Source organism: Dermochelys coriacea, chromosome 3 (genome assembly GCF_009764565.3).
Source record: "Dermochelys coriacea isolate rDerCor1 chromosome 3, rDerCor1.pri.v4, whole genome shotgun sequence".
In the NCBI taxonomy this organism is placed as follows: Eukaryota; Metazoa; Chordata; order Testudines; family Dermochelyidae; genus Dermochelys; species Dermochelys coriacea.
The window spans coordinates 753,558-778,349 of record NC_050070.1 but is presented as its reverse complement, the minus strand read 5'-3'; the positions used below and the strand labels follow the sequence as shown (position 1 = coordinate 778,349).

Genomic DNA, 24,792 nt, shown 5'->3' with positions numbered 1-24,792 from the left:
GTTTCAGATGCGCTGCTGCCTGTGGATGGAGACGTGCGTTCTCTTCACGCTGCCAGGGCAGTATCCAGGCCTGCTGCATTGCGTGTTCTGTGGCGCAGGCCAAGAGCGATCCTGTGCAGGAGCATCTCTGGGTCTCCGACCAGCAGGGGGGGCGGCTGTGGCTGTCCCCTGCCCAAGAGGGGCTCAGAGACTGCCGTGGCCAGGCTGCAAGCCCTGTCAGGAGCAAGCCCTGTGGCTGGGATTCTGGGGAGCGAGGGGCCTCGGCTCCTCAAGCCGCTGAGGAAGGGAGGAGGCAGACATTGGCATGTTTTATGCCCAGTGGCTCTGCACATGGCTTAGGCCTCCGAGTGTGCAGAGCCACATGGGGCGCAGCCCCACAGTGTTCCTGGCCTGGGGGCAGCGAGGGGCCATGCTGGGGTCTCTGCTGAGGCCTCGGCTGGGTTTAGTTCTTTTTTATTTGGAATCCACCGGGTTGCTCCCCGTTCTGGGAGGGGCTGAGTCCCTCCCTCGCAAACCTCTTCCTCCTCCCCGCCGCCAGATAGCTGCGCTGTCTCAGCCCTGCCTGCGTCCAGGGAGGGCGGTGCTCCAAAGGGCCCTTAGAAAGAGCTCAGGGAGGGCACCGGAACTGCCCCAGCTGTAGCTCCTAGCCTGGCCCGTAGGGGCAAAACCGCTGGCCTGCTACGGGGATAGGGCAGTGTGAAGGCAGGTCCCGCGCTGAGTTCCTCCCCTGACCCTTTCCCCAGGTTTCCTGCACTCTTCTCTGGCTGCCGCTCTGCAGGAGCTGACTTAAAGATGCAGCTGCTGTGTGTTGTGAGGAGCCGTGCGGGACAGTCCAGCCCTGCCTGGCCTCCATGGGGGGTGCTGGTGTCCAGGTCTGGGCAGGGCACCCTCTACCGCTACATGGCCCCAGTGGCTTGCTGCTTGGAGGGAGGGATTTGTGCTGCCTCTCTGAGGGGCTGGAGCACACAGCCTGGCTCAGGACCTGGCAGCCAGCCCCCAACTTCCTGTTTTGTTGAGCTGGAGTGTGAACGCCCTCCCTGCTTGGCTGCTCATTGGAGGAGCAGGGCCTGGAGCAGGGGAGCAGACTGTCTGAGGCAATGGATTTGGCAGCTTCCTGGGCGTCTGGTGCCCCGGCCGAGTTTTCACGCTGTGCCCTGGTGTGTGGTGGCTGAGGGGCTGACTCTAGACACAGAGCCATAGAATCATAGAATCATAGAATATCAGGGTTGGAAGGGACCCCAGAAGGTCATCTAGTCCAACCCCCTGCTCAAAGCAGGACCAAGCCCCAGTTAAATCATCCTAGCCAGGGCTTTGTCAAGCCTGACCTTAAAAACCTCTAAGGAAGGAGATTCTACCACCTCCCTAGGTAACGCATTCCAGTGTTTCACCACCCTCTTAGTGAAAAAGTTTTTCCTAATATCCAATCTAAACCTCCCCCATTGCAACTTGAGACCATTACTCCTCGTTCTGTCATCTGCTACCATTGAGAACAGTCTAGAGCCATCCTCTTTGAAACCCCCTTTCAGGTAGTTGAAAGCAGCTATCAAATCCCCCCTCATTCTTCTCTTCTGCAGACTAAACAATCCCAGCTCCCTCAGCCTCTCCTCATAAGTCATGTGCTCTAGACCCCTAATCATTTTTGTTGCCCTTCGTTGTACTCTTTCCAATTTATCCACATCCTTCCTGTAGTGTGGGGCCCAAAACTGGACACAGTACTCCAGATGAGGCCTCACCAGTGTCGAATAGAGGGGAACGATCACGTCCCTCGATCTGCTCGCTATGCCCCTACTTATACAACCCAAAATGCCATTGGCCTTCTTGGCAACAAGGGCACACTGCTGACTCATATCCAGCTTCTCGTCCACTGTCACCCCTAGGTCCTTTTCCGCAGAACTGCTGCCGAGCCATTCGGTCCCTAGTCTGTAGCGGTGCATTGGATTCTTCCATCCTAAGTGCAGGACCCTGCATTTATCCTTATTGAACCTCATTAGATTTCTTTTGGCCCAATCCTCCAATTTGTCTAGGTCCTTCTGTATCCTATCCCTCCCCTCCAGCGTATCTACCACTCCTCCCAGTTTAGTATCATCCGCAAATTTGCTGAGAGTGCAATCCACACCATCCTCCAGATCATTTATGAAGATATTGAACAAAACGGGCCCCAGGACCGACCCCTGGGGCACTCCACTTGACACCGGCTGCCAACTAGACATGGAGCCATTGATCACTACCCGTTGAGCCCGACAATCTAGCCAGCTTTCTACCCACCTTATAGTGCATCTCTGACCGCAGGCTGCCACTTGGCAAAGGCTCCCTGGGCTGTGCTGTGGGGGGAGTGCTGGGAGCTCGGGGAATGAAATCAGCTCGTACTCAGCTGCTTTGGCTCTTTCTTGCCTTTCCCACTGTTTGTGGGGCTGGAGGGGTGTGATAGTCCCCGTCCCCCACGAGGCTCAGCCTCCAGCTGCGCAGGATTGAGCGGGGTCCCTAGCTCAGCAGGGGTCGCTCAGTGGCTCCTCACGGCAGAGCTCTGCAACCTGACCCGAACGTGACTGAACGTGACGACGAGCGTTGGGTTTGGGTCGGGGTGTCACCTCCTCCTGCCTGTGGGGTTGGCACGGCCGGGGCTGCGTGCCCTGCCCCTGCCAGCCATTGCCGCCTGCCTGTGTTGCACTGCACAAGCTGTGCCGTGAGTGTGCCGGGGTGGGGCTCGGTGCATCGCAGGAGCTCCGGGAGGGGGTGTGTGTGTGTGTGTGTGATCGTGGCCAGTCCCTGCTAGCACAGGCAGCCCCCTCATGTTATCCTGCTTATAAACTTGCCAAAAGCCATTTTCAAACCAGTGGAGCAGGAGAGCTAACTGGGTCCCAGAGCCTCACTCCTCAGCGCTAGCCTGTGTCCTCGCGGCTGGTTTATCTCTGTTTGTTCTTGGGCCAGCATTGACCTTTAGCTTCAGCAGCTCTTCTCCCTCCCTGGTGTGTACTGCCCTGCTGGACGTGGAGAGAGCAATCCCATCCCTGCTCAGCCTGCCTTTGGCTCGGCTAATCCAGGCCAGTCTCCTCTCAGCACAGAGGCCCTCCATTTCCCTGATCATCCTAGGAGCTCTTCTTTGCACCTGGTCCTGTTTGATCAGTGCAGAGCTCTCGCCAGACTTCATGCTGCAAGGCATCAACTGCACAAGCAGCAGTGTGCCCTGAAACGGGGACTCCCTGAGGGCTGCTCGGGGAGAGAGGCAGGGAGCCCTGGGCACCTCCATAGCTGTTGGCAGTTTTGTGGGCTGTGCTGGGGACTGGAGTTGGGGAGCTGATGTGGGGGGTGGCCAGGATGCTGAATGCCAGCCCTGCTGTTTCCTGTGGCTTGTGCCGGTGGGCAATGGGCTACCTGTGTGGGTGAGAGGGAGTAGTGCTTATAAGTGTGGTAGGCCAGCTGCAGCAGTGAGCCCACTGTGGCTGTGCACCGGAAAGCTGTGTCCATGTGCTGGAGGAAGGTATGTTCTTACCACGGGTTTGCTAGCCCAAGGTGAACTCCCAGTGAAGATGGGGCAGCCTGCGGTTTTCACACATGTTCACAGGGGAGCGATAGCCATGGTAAAACACTCTGGGACTCACTTACCTGGGGACAGAGGCTTCCTCTCTCCAACTGCATTGGGGCCATTGTTTGTTGCCCGGTGTTGTGGTCACCTGCCAGGACTAGACCTGGGGCTGGGTACCATAGGAGAGCAGCGCCGTTCTCTCCAGAATCTCAACTGCTTGTGCCTTGGGCAGAGCAGGAAAGTGGATCAGCTCGCACCCTGGAGGTCAGTGGGTGGGTGGGCGGGCAGGGGCTGTCAGTGGCACACAAATGCTCCGGGCCCCTTGTGCCACACCGCCCTGGCCCCTTGTGCTCCCCATTTTATTAGACCGGAAATTAAAAGGAGCAGTGGCAAGGTTCATGGCTTCCAAGTCCCCACTAGACCCCGATTTCAGTTGTTATGTCCTGCCCCTGTTTGTACCACACCAGGGGTTCTCCAAACAAACAAGGATCCCGTTACTCTGCCCCTCCCTTGAGAGAGTGGGAATCCAAGTAAAGGCAGTGGTGATCTCTCTTTTTGCAGTTTTTTGGGTTTGCCCTTATGGGGCTTGGCTTCTCAGCTGGTAGAGTGTTTTTAATTGGGGTCTACCTTCAGCCCCTCCTCTTGGGGGCACCCAACCTTTTAGCTGGTCCATTCACTTCAGGGGTGATGAGGCCTGCAACTGTGTCCCTCTTGACTGATCTGTCTCTGTGGTCAGCAGTCTCTGATGTACAGCTGTCTTCTTCCTGTTCACGCTTTTCCCTTGTTAAGCTCCCCCCACCTCTTGGCCTGGTTAGCGCTGATTGAGCCCAGGGAGCCTGCTAGCCTCCTCTACCTGAGTGAGGGTGTGCCCCTGCACACAAGAGTTACATGCCTGCAAGCTACTTAAAAGGCCATAGTACTGGCTCAGCATAATGGGTGCCCCAAAGGAGAAAAGACAATGAGAGGACGAGAAGAATGCCACCATGGCTTAACAGCCGAATAGTAGAGGCCATTAGAGGCGAAAAGGCATCCTTTCAACTCTAAAAGTCTGATCCTAGTGAGGTGAACAGGAAGGAAAGCAAACTCTGGCAGGTTAAGTATAAAAGTGTAATAAGGCAGGCCAAGAAAGAATTGAGAAGCAACATGCCAAAGATGCAAAAATTCCCAGTGAGGATTTTTTAAAGTACATCAGAAGCAAGAAGCCTGCCAAACAGGCATGTCAATAGAATGTTTTAGTACAAATTGATACATTAAATAGTAATCAGTCACCAGGAGCAGATGACATCTGCCAAGGATTTTGAAGGAACTCGGATGTGAAATTGCAGAACTCCTAACTGTGGTATGCAATCTGTCACTTAAATCCGCTGCTGGGCCATGTGACTGGAGCGTAGCGACTGTGACACTGATTTTCTAAAAAGAGCTCCAGAGGTGATCCTAGCACTTCCAGGCTGGTGAGCCTACTGGGCACGTTGGTTGAAACTGTAGTAAAAAAAAAGAATGATCAGACACTGAGATGAACATGATTTGTTGGGGAAGAGTCAGCAGGGCTTTTGTAAAGGGAAATCCTGCCTCACCCATCTGTCAGAATTTTCTGAGTGCGTGAACAAGCATGTAGAGAAGGGTTTTCCAGTGGCTAGAGTGTACTTGGATTTTCAGAAAGCCTTTGATGTGATCTCTCACCAAAGACTCTTTAGCCTCTTACTCCACCTTTTCATATTCGCTCTGTGTGCGTGTGTGTATAGATATAGATATCTTTTCTTATTATATGTTCCATTCTATGCATCCAATGAAGTGGGCTGTAGCCCACAAAAGCTTATGTTCTAATAAATTTGTTAGTCTTGAACGTGCCACAAGTACTCCTGTTCTTTTTGTGGATACAGACTAACATGGCTGCTACTCTGAAACCTTAAGTAAACTGAGCAGTCATGGGATATCAGGGGACGTCCTCTTATGGATCAGTAACTGGTTAAAAGATAGGGAACAAAGAGTATGAATAAATGGTCAGTTTTCACAATGGAGAGCAGTGAGCAATGCAGTCCCCTATGTATCTGTACTGGGATCAGTGCTGTTCAACATATTCATTAATTATCTGGTTAAAAGAGTGAACAGTGAAATGGCTGAGCTTGCAGACGATAATAGATCTTGGAGTCAACGTGAATAGTTCTCTGAAAACTTCAGCCCAATGCGCAACAGCGGTATAAAAGGCTAACAATGTTAGGAAGCCATAGAAAATATCCTAATGCCACTATATACATGTGTGATACTCCCACACCTTGAATACTGTGTCCAGCTCTGGTCTCCCCATCTACAGGATAGTAGAACTGGAAGAGGTTCGGAGAAGGGCAACAGAGATGATCCATATGTGGAGAGAGCTGTTCATCTTAGAAAAGAGAAGACAAAGGGGGGATAATAGAGGTCTAGAAAATCATTTCTCTGTTCGCTGTCTCCACACCAGGCATGTTATTTACCCTTTCCCACAATACAAAGCCGGGGTCACCTGATGAAATTAATAGAGAGCAAGTCTATGACATACAAACAAGAGGAAGTATTACTTCATATAACACACAATTAACCTGTGGAACTCATTGCTATGGGTTCTTATGCTGGCCAAAAGTATAGGTGGGTTTCAAAGTGAACTAGATAAGTTCATGGAGGCTAGGCTATTGGCTACTGGCCAAGATAGTCAGGGACACAACCCTGTGCTTGGGGTGACCCTAAACCTCTGCATGCCAGAAGCTGGGAGGAGAAGATGTGTGGCTCTCTCAAAAATCGTGCTGTTCTGTATGCTCCCTCTGAAGCTCTGGTACAGGCCACTGTTGGAGGCAGAACGCTGGTCTAGGATCTGACCCTGTTTGGCAGCTCTTATGTTCTTAAGCTGAGAATGGAGGGGCATCCCACGGTTTCCACCCTGATAGGCCTGCAGATGCCTGACTATTGCACTGGGCTGGCCAGAGCGTGATATGTTATTGCCATGCTGTCTGGAGTGACTCCTAGCTGTGAGTGCCGACCTCAGGGCAGCCTGTCAGAAACAGAGCAGGTACCCCAAGTGGATGGTGTGTTCTGTAATTAGATTTCAGCAACAGACAGTCCCCTCCAGCCTATCTTAGGGCTTATCTACACTACGCAGCTTTTAGCAACAAGGCTGTGTTGACATAGTCTTGTCGCTAAAAGTCAGTGTGTGTAAACGCTATATTGGTATTTTGTTGGCACTGTTGCCAAATAAATACTTCCAGCCCCGCAAGCGGTGTTAGCTTTGTCAGCCGGAGGGCACTCCTGCCGACAAAGCCACGTTCACACTGCCACTAGCGTCGGCAAAACTTTTGTCGTTCATGGGGGGGGGCTTTTTTTAAGTACCTGTGAAAAACAAAAGTTTTGTTTCAGAGTAGCAGCCGTGTTAGTCTGTATTCGCAAAAAGAAAAGGAGTACCCGTGGCACCTTAGAGACTAACAAATTTATTAGAGCATAAGCTTTCGTGAGCTACAGCTCACTTCATCGGATGCATTTGGTGGAAAAAAGTTTTGTTGACAACATCGCAGTGTAGACAAGACCTAAGAGTCTCCAGCCTATCTCCCACCGAGACAAACAGAACTTTGTGATAATGGGCACTGAAACCAAAAATCAAACACATCAGGTTTCTCCCAGTCCCAAGAGACCAGTCACTTACCCAGGTCAATTGGCACTCTGGATCTTGCACCAAAGGCAACGCTGGCAGCCAATTCTATAGTAAACTTACTAATTAGCTAAGAGGAAACAAATAAGAGTTACTGAGAGGTTAAAGCAGGAACAATATCTGCACAGGTGAGTCAGTCTGTAACACCGAATGGTGGCAGTGACGTAATAAACCGCCAGTTTCCCAAAAGTATTTCAGGGGCTGGGTATCTCCGCTTTGCATCTAGTGCATTTCCCTGTAAGAATCCAAATAGTCCAGAAATGAGGGATCTTCCTTTGCATTCGTTCTTATATCATCTTCTGGCAGAAGACAAGCTGACCATTTCTCTACCATGGGGAGCTTTTCCTTTGATTAGGATGAGCAAGGAGCAATGCGCTTTGAGTCTCTGACCTCCCATTGTCACACACCATAGCCATTTGCTTTAGAATTAGCACCTTTTCTGAGAGTCCTTCCTTAGCATTCCCCAAGGCGTCTTTGCTGGCTTGTGAGTTGTTCAGTTCCGAGGGCATTTACAGTGTAAATGGTTGTGTCCCGAAGTCCCATGTTGCTATTATATTAGGACAGACACAGATAAGTAAAAACAATGCGTGTAATATCCCCTTAGTTTTATGAAGTTTAAACGCCCAATACACTAACCCAGTTATCACTTGGATCTATCCTAATACACCAGTAAATTGACATGAATACGCTGCTGCATGAGCTGGTCTGCCAGCATCACACTTATCACAAAGGGGAGGTCACAAAAATTGAGCAAGGTTTCAGAGGGGGAGCCATGTTCGTCTGTATCGACAAAAACAATGAGGAGTCCTTGTGGCACCTTGGAGACTAACAAATTTATTTGGGCATAAGATTTCGTGGGCTAAAACCCACTTCATCAGATGCATGGAGTGGAAAATACAGTAGTAGTTTTAAATACACAGCACATTAAAAGATGAGAGTTGTCTTACCAAGTGGGAGGTCAGTATAATGAGCCAATTCAATTAACAGTAGGATACCAAGGGAGGAAAAATTACTTTTGTAGTGGTAATGAGAGTGGCCCATTTCAAACAGTTGACAAGAAGGTGTGAGTAACAGTAAGGGGAAATTAGTATGGGGGAAATTGGTTTTTGTAGTGACCCATCCACTCAGTCTTTATTCAGGCCTAATTTGATGCTGCCAATTTGCAAATTAATTCCAGTTCTGCAGTTTCACGTTGGAATCTGTTTTTGAAGTTTTTTTTGTTGAAGAACTGCCATTTTTAGGTCTGTTATTGAGGTCCAGGGAGACTGAAGTGTTCTCTTACTGGTTTTTGAATGTTATAATTCCTGATGTCCAATTTGTGTCCATTTATTCTTTTGCATAGAGACTGTCCGGTTTGGCCAATGTACATGGCAGAGGGGTGTTGCTGGCACATGATGGCAGATATCACATTGGTAGATGTGCAGGTGAACGAGCCTCTGATAGTGCCGCTGATGTGGTTGGGTCCTATGATGGTGTCCCTTGAATAGATATGCAGACAGAGTTGGCACCAGGGTTTGTTGCAGAGTTTGGTTCCTGGGTTGGTGTTTTTGTTGTGTGCTGTGTGGTTGCTGGTGAGTATTTGCTTCAGGTTGGTGGGCTGTCCGTAAGTGAGGACTGGCCTGTCTCCCAAGATCTGTGAGAGTGAGGGATTCCCCCACCTTGAAGCAAATTGAATTCCAGAGCCTAAGGACTCTGCTGTCAGCCTCAGTGAACTGGCGCGATCTAGCCTGCCAGCTGCACACGGACCCTTCCACGCAGCCACAGCTCCCAGCGGCCTGCTGAGATCCACCAGGTCAGCTCCATGGCATAGCCTGGGTGGCAGCAGAAACCCCAGAGCCTCTGGCCCCCAGGAGCCCATTGCCTCTGGGGCACTTTGACTCCGCAGGGAGTGCCAAGGACCGTTTGAGGCCTCAGCCCTTGTCTCTGAGCCCTCTGTGGGGTTGCCCTCACTCACACACCCCCTCCCCTCGGGGGGGCAGAGGCTCTCCTTGGCCTGTTTGCTGCCAGGCTGCAGCATGGCTTTGCTCCCACATGCCAGTGAGCACAGCCGCTGCTTGCCCTTGTTCTGGGGGCAGAAGGATGCCCTCTCTCGTCCCCATGCACCATGTGTCTGTGCTGGTACATCTCCCGGTTGAGGAGCTGCCCAGAGGTCCCTGTGCCACTGCAGAGAGGCTCTGTGTGGGGAGGGCAAGGAGGCTGCCTGGTGTGGGGGTGCCTTTCCCCTTGGGGCTGGCAGTGAGCCCTTGGTGCAGGGCTCTGCACAGCCAGGCTGTGAGCCCTGCTGGGGAATTGCCTCCCATCCTGCAAAGTTTCTGCCTCGTTGGCAGGGTTCCCCATGGATTTGGTGACTGGAGCTGTGGCTAGGGCTAGAGGGAAGGAGGCCTTAAGGTCACACTGCCCAGCAGTACTGTAGCTGATCCCAGCCTACACTGTTCACTGTCCCTCCTCCCTGCTCTTGTCCCCTGGGCCCTGTGTTAGTGCTGGGATTGCATCAGGCAGGGCTGTGATCCGAGCCAGCCTCTGGAGCTCGGCCTCCCTGTGGATCCCCCAGCTCCTAGTTGGTATTCCAGGCAGGGCCATATCCGCATCAGCTGCGTGGTGCAGCTCCTCGCTGCCTCTGTGCTGGGACCCCGGGGAGGGCGAGTCGCCCCACAGCAGACTTGGCAGGTCCCAGTGTCTGGAGGGTGTAGCAGAGACCAAGCGGGCCTGACCGTGGAGTGAGCGGTCCCTCTCCCCACCTTCCTCGGTCCCCCGCAGTCCCTGCTTCCCAGCCAAGGTGCTCTCCCTCCAGCTCTGCCAGGGAGGGGGAGGGCAGTCTCGCTGTACACGTCTGGCCCGTGGTAGGCCGCGTGCACTGCCCCAGCTAGCTTGGGAAAGGGGTTTGGAGCTCCAGGGCCTGCTGTTGGGCTGTGGTGCCCCAGAGCTCAGGCGAGGACCCCTCGAGCTGTTCCAGACCTGAAGGCTGTGGTGCTGCTCTTGTGCCTGCCCGTCATTCGGGATTCCAGGCCAGGGGAGGGAGCAGAGCCTGGCATGTGCTTGCAGGCTGGGACCACAGACCAGGGTGGGAACCTCCTGCCCATTGAACATGCCCCGAGTGGCTCGGCAGCAGTTCTGCAGAAAAGGACGTATGGGTTACAGTGGACGAGAAGCTGGATATGAGTCAACAGTGTGCCCTCGTTGCCAAGAAGGCCAATGGCATTTTGGGATGTATAAGTAGGGGCATTGCCAGCAGATTGAGGGACGTGATCATTCCCCTCTATTCGACATTGGTGAGGCCTCATCTGGAGCACTGTGTCCAGTGTTGGGCCCCACACTACAAGAAGGATGTGGAAAAATTGGAAATCATCCAGCGGAGGGCAACAAAAATGATTAGGGGACTGGAACACATGATTTATGAGGAGAGGCTGAGGGAACTGGAATTATTTAGTCTGCGGAAGAGAAGAATGAGGGGGGATTTGATAGCTGCTTTCAACTACCTGAAATAGACTGTTCTCAGTGGTAGCAGATGAGAGAACAAGGAGCAATGGTCTCAAGTTCTCAAGTGGTAGAATCTCCTTCCTTAGAGGTTTTTAAGGTCAGGCTTGACAAAGCCCTGGCTAGGATGATTTAACTGGGACTTGGTCCTGCTTTGAGCAGGGGGTTGGACTAGATGACCTTCTGGGGTCCCTTCCAACCCTGATATTCTATGATTCTATGATAAGTTGCAGTGCGGAAGGTTTAGGTTGGATATTAGGAAAAACTTTTTCACTAGGAGGGTGGTGAAGCCCTGGAATGGGTTCCCTAGGGAGGTGGTGGAAACTCCTTCCTTTGAGGTTTTTAAGGCCCGGCTTGACAAAGCCCTGGCTGGGATGATTTAACTGGGACTTGGTCCTGCTTTGAGCAGGGGGTTGGACTAGATGACCTCCTGAGGTCCCTTCCAATCCTGATATTTTATGATCACGTGATCCAGGCCCTGTTGTCCAGTCCCAGGTTCTGGCAGTCAGTGGTTAGGGGACACCGAAGCATGGGGTTGTATCCTGAACATCTTGCCTAATAGCCATTGATGGACCTGTCCGCCATGAAATTATCTTTTTTTTTTTTTTTTAACTCTCTTATACTTTTGGCCTTCACAACATCCCCTAGCAATGAGTTCCACAGGTTAACTGTGCTCTGTTCATTCCCTCTGAAGCACCTGGCATTGGCCACCATCAGAAGACAGGATACTGGGCTGGATGGACCTTTGGTCTGAGCCAGTCTGGCCGTTCTTGTGTTGTGTGAAGAAATACTTCATGTTTCTTTTAAATGTGCTGCCTACTAATTTAATAGGGTGACCCCCAGTTCGTGTGTTAAGTGAAGAGGTAAATGACACGTCCTTATTCACTTGCTCCACCCCAGTTATGATTTTATAGACCTCCATCCTATTCCCCCCTTCGTTGTCTCTTTGCCTGGCTGAACGGTCCCAGTCTTATTCATCTCTCCTCAGCTGGGAAGTTGTTCCATCCCTCTAAATATTTTTGTTGCCTTTCTCTGTACTTTTTCCAATTCCAATAGATCTTTTTTGAGCTGGGCGACCAGATCTTCATGCAATATTCAAGATGGGGGCGTACCATGGATTTATATAGTGGCATTGTGTTATTTACTGTCTTCTTGTATATCCATTTCCTAACATCCTGTTTGCTTTTTTGACTGCTGCTGCACATTGAGGGGATGTTTTCAGAGAACTGTCCACAGTGACTCCAAGATCTTTCTTGAGTGGAAACAGCTAATTTAGACCCCATCATTGTATATGTAGAGTTGGGATTATGTTTTCCAATGTGCATTACTTTGCATTTACCAACACTGAATTTCATATGCCATTTTATTGCCTAGTCATCCAGTTTTGTGAGGTCCCTTTGTAACTCTTTGCAGTCAGCTATGGACTTAACTATCTGGAGTAATTTTGTCTTCTGCAAATTTTTCCACCTCATTGTTCACCCCTTTTTCAGGATCATTTATGAATACGTTGAACAGCATTTATCACAGTACAGAGCCTTGGGAGACCCTGCTGTTTACCTCTCTGAGTTGTGAAAACTGACCATTTATTCCTAGCCTCTGTTTCCTGTTTTTTAACCAATTACTGATCCATGAGAGGACCTTCCCTCTTATCCCATGACTGCTTACTTTGCTCAAGAGCCTTTGGTGAGGGATCTTGTCAAAGGCTTTCTGAAAGTCCAAGTATGCTATATCCACTGGTTCACCCTTGTCCACATGCTTGTTGACCCTCTCAAAGAATTCTAATAAATTGGCGAGGCAGGATTTCCCTTTACAAAAGCTGTATTGAATCTTCTCCAGCATATTACGTTCACCTGTGTCTGATAATTCTGTTCTTTGCGATAGTTTCAGCCAATTTGCCTGGTACTGAAGTCAGGCTCACTGGTCTGTAATTGCCAGGATCACCTCTGGAACCCTTTTTAAAAACAGCATCACATTAACTATCCTCCAGTCACCTGGTGCACAGGTTAATTTAAGCAATACCATGGTTATTTTTTCGGCAGTTTCATATTTGAGTTTCTTCAGCACTTTTGGGTGAATGCTGTCTGGTCCTAGTGACTTGATACTTTTTAATTTGTTCCAAACCCTTCTCTATTGAGCCTTCAATCTGGGACAGTTCCTCTGATTTGTCACCTAAAAAGAATGGCAAAAGTGTGGGAATCATCACCACGTTTTCCGCAGTGAAGACCAATGCAAAGAATTCATTTAGCTTCTCCACAATGGCCTTGTCTCCCTTGAGTGCCACTTTAGGCACTTGGAACATCCTGTGGCCCCACTGACTTCCTCATTTTTGTGTGGTTCCCCTTTTTGAAATGAAATGCTACTGTGGTGGGCTTCTTGGGAATTTTTCCGTCACAAGGATATTGAATTTAATTAAATTTTGGTCTCTGTAACTTCTTCATCCTTGTGATATGACTGGAGTACCTCATCCTGCTTCTTTCCAAATGCAGAAGTTGAACATTCCTGGCTTTCCTGCAGCATTATTCACATTTTCCCCATCTAATAATGGGCCTGTACCATTGGTAGGATTTTTATTCCTGACAGATTAAAACAAAGAACCCTTCCTTCCTTTTGTTGTTACCTAAATTCCCTCCAAGCTGTGTGGCTGCGCAGGAGTCTATTAAGCGCCGCACACGTGCTCAGGGCTGCGGTGGGGGGAGATGCCTCTCCCCTCCCCCTCCCCCAGACTAGGAGGTGCTGTGGGGAGAGAGAGCTTGGGAGTAGTCCTCTCTCTCTCTCTCTCTCCCTCCCTGTTGTAGCCCCGGAGCAGCCTGCACCCCAAACCCTTCATCCCCAGCCTGACTCTAGGGACTGCACCCCAGCTAGAGCCCTCACCCCCCAACGCCTCTACCCCAGCATCGAGCCCCCTCCCACTCTCTGAACCCCTGAGCCCCACACATCACCTCTATATTGGTGCACATAACAAAATTCATTCCGCATGTGTGGGGAAAAACTAGAGGGAACACTGGTGCTTACTCTGCCAGCCATGGATTTCTCCATGATGTCTTTAGCTTCCCTTATCAGTTTTGTACATGCCATAATTTCTAATCTATGTTGATTGCTATTTTGTTCTCCTTTTTCCCAGTTATATATTTATTTAAATAGCATTGTCCTTGTATGTGGTCCTGCTGCTTTGTGGTTTGGCTACCTGGCTGTCCACCAGCAGCGAAGGCTCAGTGCCGTCCACGCCAGCAGTGTCCTGGGGATTAAAGGGGACAGCTCTGCACAGCGTGGGCCTTAGCATTCTAAACCTGGAATGGGAGAGCAAACAAGCAAAGGGCGTAATCACCTCCTGAGTCAGCAGCTGCTGCTAAGGGATGAGTCCTTTTCTGTTCTCTCACAAGCCTGTCTTCAGGCAGCCCTGCCCCGCTCTCCCAGGGGCAGTCACGGAGTTGGCAAGCCCCTGGAAAGGCCTGTGTGGCATTAGCCTGCCAATTCTCCCTCCTCAGGCATCTGACTTCTCTGGCGGAGGGAGGGAGGGTGGGGAGGGGAGAGAGAGAGAGAGTGTGTGTGTGTGTGTGTGTCCCTGCCCAGCTAGAGGGAGGGAACCAGGAGCCCCATGCTGGGGACTGGATGGTGTCAGGCAAAGCCGCTGCTTCCTGGGGGTGGAGTTTCCAGCGCTAGGGGCCAAGGGAAGGGGGGTGCATGTGATGCTGGCTCCAAGTACCTCTGTGGGGGAGAGTCTCGGAGCAGGCAGATCTTCGCTCTGCCGGGCCAAGGCAGGACCAGAGGTGCCAGTGTTACTGGGGAGGGGCATTCGCCATCGCAACAGGGCGGCTCTCCCACCCTTGGAGGCTTCATGGCCAGCGGTGCTGTGCCTGCCAGCAGCTCTGCTGTGGCTCCCCAGGCCTCATGAGTGGGTGCATGGCTCACCGGGGGTGGGGGGATCTCTGCCCAGCGCAGTGCAGGCATCAGGTGGGGTGATGGGTTGGTCCCTTCTGGCCTTAGATGTTCTGAAGTCCCCCAGGTGACTCCCAACCCGTCAGGATTGCCCTGAGGAGTCCAGCTCCTAGTCCCGCTCTGCTGGGTCTGCCTCCACCCCCAGGGTCCACACTCGCCCCTCCCCAAGCTTTGCCTCCACACCTGCTGCCCCTCCCCCAGAGATACCTGGCCCGGGCTGCAGCCCTCACTGTGCTGCCCCACAGCCGAGCCCCATCTCCTGGAGGGTGCTGTGCCTGCTAACTCTGTAACGACTGCTGGGGCTGAGCAGGAGTTGGTGGCCAGCTGCTGTACCACAACAAAACCCACGTGGGCTCTGTGGGGCTAGTACAGGGCCTCGGCCTGGGGGGGCGTCCCAACTTCAAACCAGACTCCCTGCGGCCCTCCGCTCGGCCCTGCCTGGGAGGCCTGACGTGTGCCTGGGGGCTGGGCAGGGCAGAACCCATCGGGAGCGGGCGCAGGGCAGTGCCCTCCCACAGCGCCCGTGCCAGGTCACGGGCAAGTGCTGCCTCTTCCACAAACACCTCCCCCTGCTCGGGGGGCGCTGGGGTCTCTCCTCCCCTCTCCGTCCTTGGCGGGTTCCCTGCCCCCTTCAGGGCTCCCCAGCTCCGCTCCTGGCGGTGCCCCAGATGGGCGTTCTCAGCCCCTCTGCTGGGGGCTGGCTGTGATTGAGGGGTTACTTTCCCCCTGCAGGCCTATAACATCCACGTGAACGGCGTGCTGCACTGCCGGGTGCGCTACAGCCAGCTGCTGGGCCTGCATGAACAGGTGAGTCGCTCCCTGCCTGCCGCAGCCAGGAGGGCAGGTCTGTCCTCTGCTCCCCACCAGCCAAGAACAGCCCTGAGCTCCCCGGCAGCCGCTCCCTCCCTCAGCACCAGTCATTCCTGCTGGGCAGGTGCCCAGTGCCCTGCTGACATCTCCGGCCCCCCTTCCCTTGCAGGAGGAGAAGAGTCTGGCCCACGTGGAGGCTGGACTCTAAGGGTGGTCGGGGGGGAAGCTGAGCTGAGCTGAGCTGCTGAGAATCAGCCATTCCTGGCTCCGCACAGGGCAGGAGCTGTCTGAGGTGGCTCCTGGGCAGCCCTGGCACAGTCCCCTGCCAGCCCCAGAGCCCCGGTCCCCACAAACTGCTCCCTGCTGCGTGTAGAAAGGGCTGTCGCAGTCTGCAGGGCCGCTCTGGGCTGTCTGAGCTGGGAGTGCTGCTGCCGCGTGAGGCACTTACAGCCTGGGCTTCACAGCGCTGGGCCGTGCGTCTCTACGTCTCCCGGGTGGGCACAGTGTTCCCTCGTGGTGCCTTGATGAGCCATCTCTCGGGGTCCTGGGCGCTTAGAGGGATGGGCTCTCCCTCATGTTTGGGGCAGTGGAGTTAGATGCCATCCCATCCGCGTCTCCGGTTTGGAGGATGCTCCCTATGCCCCAGGAAAGGGTGGGGAAGACTCAGGCCAGGGGGCGATGGGCGGCCTATGGGTCTGTCCAGGCGTGCCCCTGGGGCGTCTCAGTGTTCTGTGCTCTCCTTCCAGCTAAGGAAAGAGTATGGGGCCAACGTGGTGCCCGCCTTTCCTCCAAAGAAGATCTTCACCCTCACCCCGGCGGAGGTGGAGCAGAGGCGAGAGCAGCTGGAGAAATACATGCAGGCCGGTGAGTGGGCAGGCAGAGAGCCCTCAGCGGCTGGCAGCAGCCAGTGTGTGCACATGGCCTGGGCGGAGAGCTGCCTGCAGGTCCCAGCACCTACCCTCCCAGGCCCCAGAGCACTGCTGGGCGGAGAGCTGCACTGAGAGGGCTGATCGCTCTGCTCCTCACACCACCACTGGCACAGACCTCGCTGCAGAGGTTCTGGCCGGGTGCGCTGCCATCACTGCCAGCGAACACCTGTGCCCAGAGACTGGCTGGGTGTCACACTCCATCAGCTCTAGCTGAGCCCTGCTTGGCTTGGGGCATCTCTCCAAGCGTGGAACCAAGCCTGGGCCATTAGGTGACCAGACTAGGGACCGAATGGCTCGGCAGCAGTTCTGCGGAAAAGGACCTAGGGGTGACAGTGGACGAGAAGCTGGATATGAGTCAGCAGTGTGCCCTTGTTGCCAAGAAGGCCAATGGCATTTTGGGATGTATAAGTAGGGGCATAGCGAGCAGATCGAGGGACGTGATCGTTCCCCTCTATTCGACACTGGTGAGGCCTCATCTGGAGCACTGTGTCCAGTTTTGGGCCCCACACTACAAGAAGGATGTGGATAAATTGGAAAGAGTACAGCGAAGGGCAACAAAAATGATTAGGGGTCTAGAGCACATGACTTACGAGGAGAGGCTGAGGGAGCTGGGATTGTTTAGTCTGCAGAAGAGAAGAATGAGGGGGGATTTGATAGCTGCTTTCAACTACCTGAAAGGGGGTTTCAAAGAGGATGGCTCTAGACTGTTCTCAATGGTAGCAGATGACAGAACGAGGAGTAATGGTCTCAAGTTGCAATGGGGGAGGTTTAGATTGGATATTAGGAAAAACTTTTTCACTAAGAGGGTGGTGAAACACTGGAATGCGTTACCTAGGGAGGTGGTAGAATCTCCTTCCTTAGAGGTTTTTAAGGTCAGGCTTGACAAAGCCCTGGCTAGGATGATTTAACTGGGACTTGGTCCTGCTTTGAGCAGGGGGTTGGACTAGATGACCTTCTGGGGTCCCTTCCAACCCTGATATTCTATGATTCTATGATTCTATGACCACTCACAGCGGCTGACTCTGGGCAGCCCGGCCTGGCTTTCCTTGGCTTCATGGCCCAGTAGCAGCCCTCCTATACCTCAGGCTGGCAGAGGTGGGCATGTGTGTGTGTCATCCATGACCCTGTGGGATCATATGCCCCAGCCTGGGAACAGTCTCTGGGAGGGGCCTGCAGTGACCCAGGTCCCCCGGGGTCTCGCTCTTCCCCCAGGGTGAGCCATGCGCCCTCACCACCTCCTGAGACTGGGCCCCTGGGCCTGCAGCCCCCTGCCCCACCCCGGGAGCTCCGGGCAGCGAGTCTGGGACAGACCCTGGGGGAGACGTGTCCCATCTGGGGGAGCAGCACCCCCCAGCCAGTATCTGCAGGGACACCCAGCCAGCGCGGGTGTATCCGTGGCCTGGCACATGGCACAGGCAGCCCTGGGGTTGCCCAGAGAAGTGAAGGTTCCAGCAGAGTCCGTTCCTGGCAGCAGGCGCCCAGCCCAGCTGCAGTGACCCCCGGGGTACAAGCTCTGTCCCCTCCATCTGTCCGATCTCCTTTGTCAGACTCCGAGGTGCCCCTGAGTGCTCCCCACAGCCCACACTTATAGATTCATAGATATTAAGGTCAGAAGTGACCATTCTGATCATCTAGTCCGACCTCCTGCACAGCGCAGGCCACAGAATCTCACCCACCCACTCCTATGAAAAACCTCACCCATGTCTGAGCTAATGAAGTCCTTAAATCATGGTTTAAAGACTTCAAGGAGCAGAGAATCCTCCCTCAAGTGACCCGTGCCCCATGCTACAGAGGAAGGCGAAAAACCTCCAGGGCCTCTCCAATCTGCCCTGGAGGAAAATTCCTTCCCACCCCAAATATGGCAATCAGCTAAACCCTGAGCATATGGGCAAGATTCACCAGCCAGATACTACAGAAAATTCTTTCCTGGGTAACTCAGATCCCACCCATCTAATATCCCATCTCAGGGGATTTGGCCTATTTACCCTGAATATTCAAAGATCAATTACTTACCAAAATCCCATTATCCCATCATACCATCTCCTCCATAAACTTATCGAGTAGAATCTTAAAACCAGATAGATCTTTTGCCCCCACTGCTTCCCTTGGAAGGCTATTCCAAAACTTCACTCCTCTGATGGATAGAAACCTTCAACTAATTTCAAGTCTAAACTTCCTGGTGGCCAGTTTATACCCATTTGTTCTTGTGTCCACATTGGTGCTGAGCTTAAATAATTCCTCTCCATCTCTATAAATATATCAGAGGGATAAATATAGGAGAGCAATCATATCTCCCCTCAACCTTCTTTTAGTTAGGCTAAACAAGCCCAGCTCCTTAAGTCTCCTTTCATAAGACAAGTTTTCCATTCCTCGGATCATCCTAGTAGCCCTTCTCTGTACCTGCTCCAGTTTGAATTCATCCTTTTTAAACATGGGAGACCAGAACTGCACACAGTATTCTAGGTGAGGTCTCACCAGTGCCTTGTATAACGGTACTAAAACCTCCTTATCCCTACTGGAAATGCCTCTCCTGATGCATCCCAAAACCGCATTAGCTTTTTTCACAGCCATATCACATTGGCAGCTCATAGTCATCCTATGATCAACCAGTACCCCAAGGTCCTTCTCCTCTTCCGTTACTTCTAATTGATGCATCCCCAATTTATAACTGAAATTCTTATTAATCCCTAAATGCATAACCTTACACTTCTCACTATTAAATTTCATCCTATTACTATTACTCCAGTTTACAAGGTCATCCAGATCCTCCTGTATAATATCCCTATCCTTCTCCGAATTGGCAATACCTCTCAGCTTTGTATCATCTGCAAACTTTATTAGCACACTCCCACTTTTTGTGCCAAGGTCAGTAATCAAAAGATTAAATAAGATTGGTCCCCAAACCGATCCCTGAGGAACTCCACTGGTAACCTCCCTCCAGCCTGACAGTTCGCCTTTCAGTAGGACCCGTTACAGTCTCCCCTTTAACCAATTCCTTATCCACTTTTTGATGTTCGTATTGATCCCCATCTTCTCCAATTTAACTAATAATTCCCCATGTGGCACGGTATCAAATGCCTTACTGAAATCTAGGTAAATTAGATCCACTGCATTTCCTTTATCTAAAAAATCTGTTACCTTTTCAAAAAAGGAGATTAGGTTGGTTTGGCACGATCTACCTTTTGTAAAACCATGTTGTATTTTGTCCCATTTACCATTGACTTCAATGTCCTTAACTAATTTCTCCTTCAAAATTGTTTCCAGGACCTTGCATACTACAGATGTCAAACTAACTGGCCTGTAGTTACCCGGATCCCTTTTTTTTCCTTTCTTAAAAATAGGAACTATATTAGCAATTCTCCAATCATTCGGTACTACTCCTCAGTTTACAGATTCATTAAAAATTCTTGCTAATGGACTTGCAATTTCAGGTGCCAATTCCTTTAATATTCTTGGATGAAGACTATCTGGGCCCCCCGATTTAGTCCCATTAAGCTGTTTCAGTTTCGCTTCTACCTCAGATATGGTAATATCTACCTCCATATCCTCATTCCCATTTGTCATGCTACCATTATCCCTAAGATCCTCTTTAGCCTTATTAAAGGCTGAGGCAAAGTATTTGTTTAGATATTGGGCCATGCCTAGATTATCTTTAACCCCCACTCCATCCTCAGTGTTTAGCGGCCCCACTTTTTCTTTCTTAGTTTTCTTCTTATTTATATGGCTATAGAACCTTTTACTATTGGTTTTAATTCCCTTTGCAAGGTCCAACTCTACTCGACTTTTAGCCTGTCTCACTTTATCCCTACATGTTCTGACCTCAATTAGGTAGCTTTCCTTGCTGATCCCTCCCATCTTCCACTCCCTGTATGCTTTCTGCTTCTTCTAAATCACCTCTCTAAGATGCTTGCTCATCCAGCTTGGTCTACAACTCCTGCCTATGAATTTTTTCCCCTTTCTTGGGATACAGGCTTCCGATAGCTTCTGCAGCTTTGATTTAAATTCTTCAGTCCAATCCACTTCCCTAACTAATTTCCTTAATTTTTGAAAGTCAGCCCTTTTGAAATCAAAAACCCTAGTTGCAGATTTATTTTTGTTAATCCTTCCATTTAGTTTGAACTGAAATAGCTCATGATCACTTGAGCCAAGATTGTCCCCTACAACCATTTCTTCTATGAGGTCCTCGCTACTCACCAAAATTAAATCTCAAATGGCATCCCCTCTAGTCGGTTCAGCAACTACTTGATGAAGGAATCCATCCGCTACCGCATCTAGGAAAATCTGAGCCCTATTATTATTACTAGCACTGGTCCTCCAGTCTATATCTGGGAAGTTAAAGTCTCCCATGATCACGCAGTTTCCATTAGTATTTACTTGATTAAAGACATTAAAGAGGGCTCTATCCATAACCAAATTAGATCCCGGAGGTCTATAGCACACCCCAAGCACCATCGTAGGAGAGGCTTTACTAGTTTTCTTCCCCAATGTAATTTTTGCCCAGACGGACTCCGTCTTATCCATTGCATCGCTTCTTATTTCTTTACATTCTACCTCATCATTGATATACAATGCTACTCCACCCCCTTTACCTTTGTTTCTGTCTTTCCTAAACAGCACATACCCTTCAATACCTGTAGTCCAGTCATGACTACTATTCCACCATGTTTCTGTTATCCCTAGAATATCTGGTTTCTTAGCCCCTCCCCACCGGGCCTTTGTTCCCAAGCTGGGGGATGTAGCTCAGCCCCCTGCGGAGGGGTGGGACCATCCATGGTGGTTGGTTGCCAGGTGTCCACGTCCTGGCCGTGGATCTGCCCTTCTCTTCTCAAGAGCTGCATGGAGATGGGACTTAAGGGCCCAGGCCGCCAGGCGCCATCCACACCTGTGTCTTCACCTGCCCCCAGACCTTCCCACCTGTTGGGAAACAGTGCTGCACACTGGGGAAACTGAGGCACGCACAGGCTTCATAAAATCATTACTAAAAATTCCCAGATTCATAGTCCATGTGCATGTGTCGGTTTGTGCTCTCAGTGCTGGGGGTTCCATGGGAGATGGGGGGTGCTCTCTGGGTATTTGAGGTACCATGGGGGTTGGGGGAGTCCATGAGGGGCCGGGGGTGCTCTCTGGGAGTGTGGGGTACCAAGGAGGGTCAGGGAGGTCTGTGAAGGATTGGAGGTGCTCTCTGGGAGTGTGGGGTACCAAGGTGGGTCGGGGGTTCCGTGAGAGCTCGGGGTTGTCTCTGGGAGTGTGGGGTACCAAGGAGGGTCAGGGAGGTCTGTGAAGGATTGGAGGTGCTCTCTGGGAGTGTGGGGTACCAAGGTGGGTCGGGGGTTCCGTGAGAGCTCGGGGTTGTCTCTGGGAGTGTGGGGTACCAAGGAGGGTCAGGGAGGTCTGTGAAGGATTGGAGGTGCTCTCTGGGAGTGTGGGGTACCAAGGTGGGTCGGGGTTCCGTGAGAGCTCAGGGGGTTGTCTCTGGGTGTGTGGGGTACCATGGAGGGTTGGGGATTTCGGTGAGGGTTCAGGGGTGAGCTCTCTGGGTGTGTGGTGTAACATGGGGGGATGAAGGGTGAGAATTCGGGGGCCAGGGTGGCGTTCCAGGGAGGAGTGTCTGGCTCTCTCTGGGCTGGGTTTCACAGGGCGGCGGGGGGGCGTCTCTGGGGCGGGGGGAGTTGCGGCACTCTCTGGGCAGGGGGGGCGTCCTGGGGGGGCTCTCTCTGGGCCGGGTTCTGGATGTGCCGCCTGACTCTGGGTTTGTTCCACCCTCAGTGCGGCAGGACCCAGTGCTGGGAGGCAGTGAGACCTTCAACAGCTTCCTGCGCAAAGCGCAGCAGGTGAGCAGGGGCAGAGGAAGGGGCGCAGGGGGCGGCTGGCTGCGGCAGTGGGGGGTGTCAGGGCTCCATGGGGTAGGGGCTACACCCAGCTCCCACAGTCGGTAGGGGGGACCTTGCAGTGAGACAGACCCCCTGGACACTCACTCTTCTTCTGGGGTCAGCCGTGCAGTCTCACTGCCTCCTAGCCCCTGGGCTCCAGCCCACCTGCCTCAACCCACGGAGGCTCCCGGCAGAGAGGCCCACACCGGCCAGGTATTCGGGGAGTCCGCCCCAGTGCGTGACACAGAGAGGCCATAGGAGAGCACAGAGAAGTGGGGGTTCGAGCAGCGCCCCAGTCCATCCCAGTGAGTCCAGCCCCAGCCGTGCGGTCATGAGCCCATGGTTGGGCTGTGTCTCTGTCTGCCTTCCTCAGTCAGATCCCGGGTCAGAGCCCCCCGGGTCGCCTGCCCCACCCCTTGCTGAGCCGGGACTTGCTGGTGCTGGTCTCTGGGCCCTCGATCAGCCAGCTCCGGGCTGACTGTTCATTCCACCCAGCAGGGAGGTGACGCCCACCTCGGGGCTCTAACCACACCCTCCCCCACCCCCACCCTGGGCAGTAATGCAATGTACTGGGGAAACTAAGGCACACCTAAACAGCCTAAAAAGAGCACTGAAAACTCGCCCTTGTCACGGGTGGTGGTATGGGCAGGGGCTGCGGGGACAGGGCGCAGAGCCCCTCACCTTGTCCCCATGTCCCAGGAGACGCAGCAGATCCCCACTGAGGAGGTGCCGCTGGAGGTGCTGCTCTCCAATGGCCAGAAGGTCACGGTCACCATCCTGACCTCGGACCAGACGGAGGACGTCCTGGAGGTAGGTGCGGCGGGGCAGAGGCGCAGGTGGGGGGCACAGGTGTGGGAAGAGCCTGGAGTGCGAGAGCAGAACTTGTGCTGGGGCAGGGGGTGAGCTCTAGGTCGCTTCCCGGTGTGCCCCCCCCCGGAGCTGGGCCGTCTCTGGGGTCGCTCACCAGCAGCCCCCACTCGGCCCCCCGGGCTGTATCTGTGGTCGCTCGCCAACACCCCCTAACTCCCCACCCCCGAGCTGGGCTGTCTCTGGGGTCGCTCGCCAGTGACCCCCCCCACCCCCTCGGCTGTCTCTGGGGTCGCTCGCCAGTGACCCCCCCCACCCCCTCGGCTGTCTCTGGGGTCGCTCGCCAGCGACCCCCCCCACCCCCTCGGCTGTCTCTGGGGTCGCTTGCCAGCAGCCCCCCCCACCCCCCTGGGCTGTCTCTGGGGTCGCTCGCCAACACCCCGTAACTCCCCCCCGGGCTGGGCTCTGTCTAGGGTCGCTCGCCAACACCCCATAACTCCCCCCTGGGCTGGGCTGTCTCTGGGGTCGCTCGCCAGCGGGGGCCGCCCCCTCCGGGCTGTCTCTGGGGTCGCTCGCCAACACCCTGTAACTCCCCCCCGGACTGGGTTGTCTCTAGGGTCGCTCGCCAACATCCCGTAACTCCCCCCTGGGCTGGGCTGTCTCTGGGGTCGCTCGCTCGCCAGCGGGGCCCCCCCCCTCCGGGCTGTCTCTGGGGTCGCTCGCTCGCCAGCGGGGCCCCCCCCTCCGGGCTGTCTCTGGGATCTCTGCCATCTGGGGTGCCCAGGGCAGCGGCCTGGCTGGAAGCAGGGTGCGGTGGGGGCTGCTGCCCCGGCAGGGCTCAGGGGCTGCGGGAAGAGGTGACTCTCTGCTCGCTCACCAGGCCGTTGCCTCCAAGCTGGACCTGCCCGAGGACCTAGTTGGCTACTTCAGCCTCTTCCTGGCAAGAGAAGCCAAGGACGGAGCCTTTTCCTGTGAGTGCCTCCCTCCCGGGGGCTGCAGCCCGGGAGCCCCGTGGTGGGCCTTGGGGTGGGGGAGGGCAGGGCAGGGCGCTGTGCGTGGGGCAGGCCCTTGGGAAAGGAGGGGAGGGCGACGGGCGTGAGGCAGGCCCCCGGGGAAGGAGCGGGGGGGCAGGGCATGGGGCAGGCCCCGGGGAAGGACGCCGGGCAGGGCGTGGGGCAGGCCCCCGGGGAAGGGGAGGGCGCCGGGCAGGGCGTGGGGCAGGCCCCCCGGGAAGGAGTGGGGGGGAGGGCGGGTGCCGGGGAGGGCGTGGGGCAGGCCCCCGGGGGTGGGGGCAGCTCTCCTGGTGTGGGAAGAGCCCCTGGCCTGGCTGAGTGCTGCTGTCCCTCGTCAGTCATGAGGAAGCTGCAGGAGTTCGAGCTGCCCTACGTGTCTGTCTCCAGCCTCCGCAACCCCGAGTACAGGATCATCCTGCGCAAGAGGTGAGTGGCTTGGCCGGCCAGGCTGCCTGGGGCCCCCCCAGCCCGGGGCAGGAACCTCGCTGGGCCGGGGGAGTGAGGAGCAAGGCTGGGCCCCTCCGCTCTGGAGATCGGTGACTCTTTCTGCCCTGTTCTCGGGGGCGCTGCCTGGCCACGCTTTCCCCAGCGCGGGTCACGCCCCACGGAGACTTCACCCGGTGCCGATCGGCAGGGCGCCCTTAGCTCAGCCGGGCCAGGCAAGTGCACGGCAGGCCGTGCTGGTGGGAGCAACGCCCCCACCACCACGCTCTGCCGAGAGCCGGTTCTCTCGCTGGGCCCTTTTCTCTGAGCCTCCCGT

General features: G+C 53.8%; 1 protein-coding gene across 4 annotated transcripts in view; it reads left to right on the top strand.

The window, feature by feature from the left end:
* Positions 1 to 1,082: 1,082 nt before the first annotated feature.
* The window catches only part of SNX17 (sorting nexin 17), a 28,212-nt gene continuing 4,502 nt past the window's right edge, over positions 1,083 to 24,792 (top strand). The window contains exons 1-7 of one of the 4 annotated variants that reach the window (XM_043509925.1): positions 1,083 to 1,157; positions 15,336 to 15,410; positions 16,160 to 16,277; positions 22,109 to 22,173; positions 22,912 to 23,022; positions 23,900 to 23,990; positions 24,371 to 24,458. In XM_043509925.1, the coding sequence (XP_043365860.1) occupies positions 1,098 to 1,157; positions 15,336 to 15,410; positions 16,160 to 16,277; positions 22,109 to 22,173; positions 22,912 to 23,022; positions 23,900 to 23,990; positions 24,371 to 24,458 (608 nt within the window). In that variant the 5' untranslated portion in view covers positions 1,083 to 1,097. Of the gene's footprint in view, positions 1,158 to 14,247; positions 14,435 to 15,335; positions 15,411 to 16,159; positions 16,278 to 22,108; positions 22,174 to 22,911; positions 23,023 to 23,899; positions 23,991 to 24,370; positions 24,459 to 24,792 lie in introns of those variants that run through there. The other 3 variants (XM_043509924.1, XM_038394692.2, XM_043509926.1) reach the window with 3 other exon arrangements.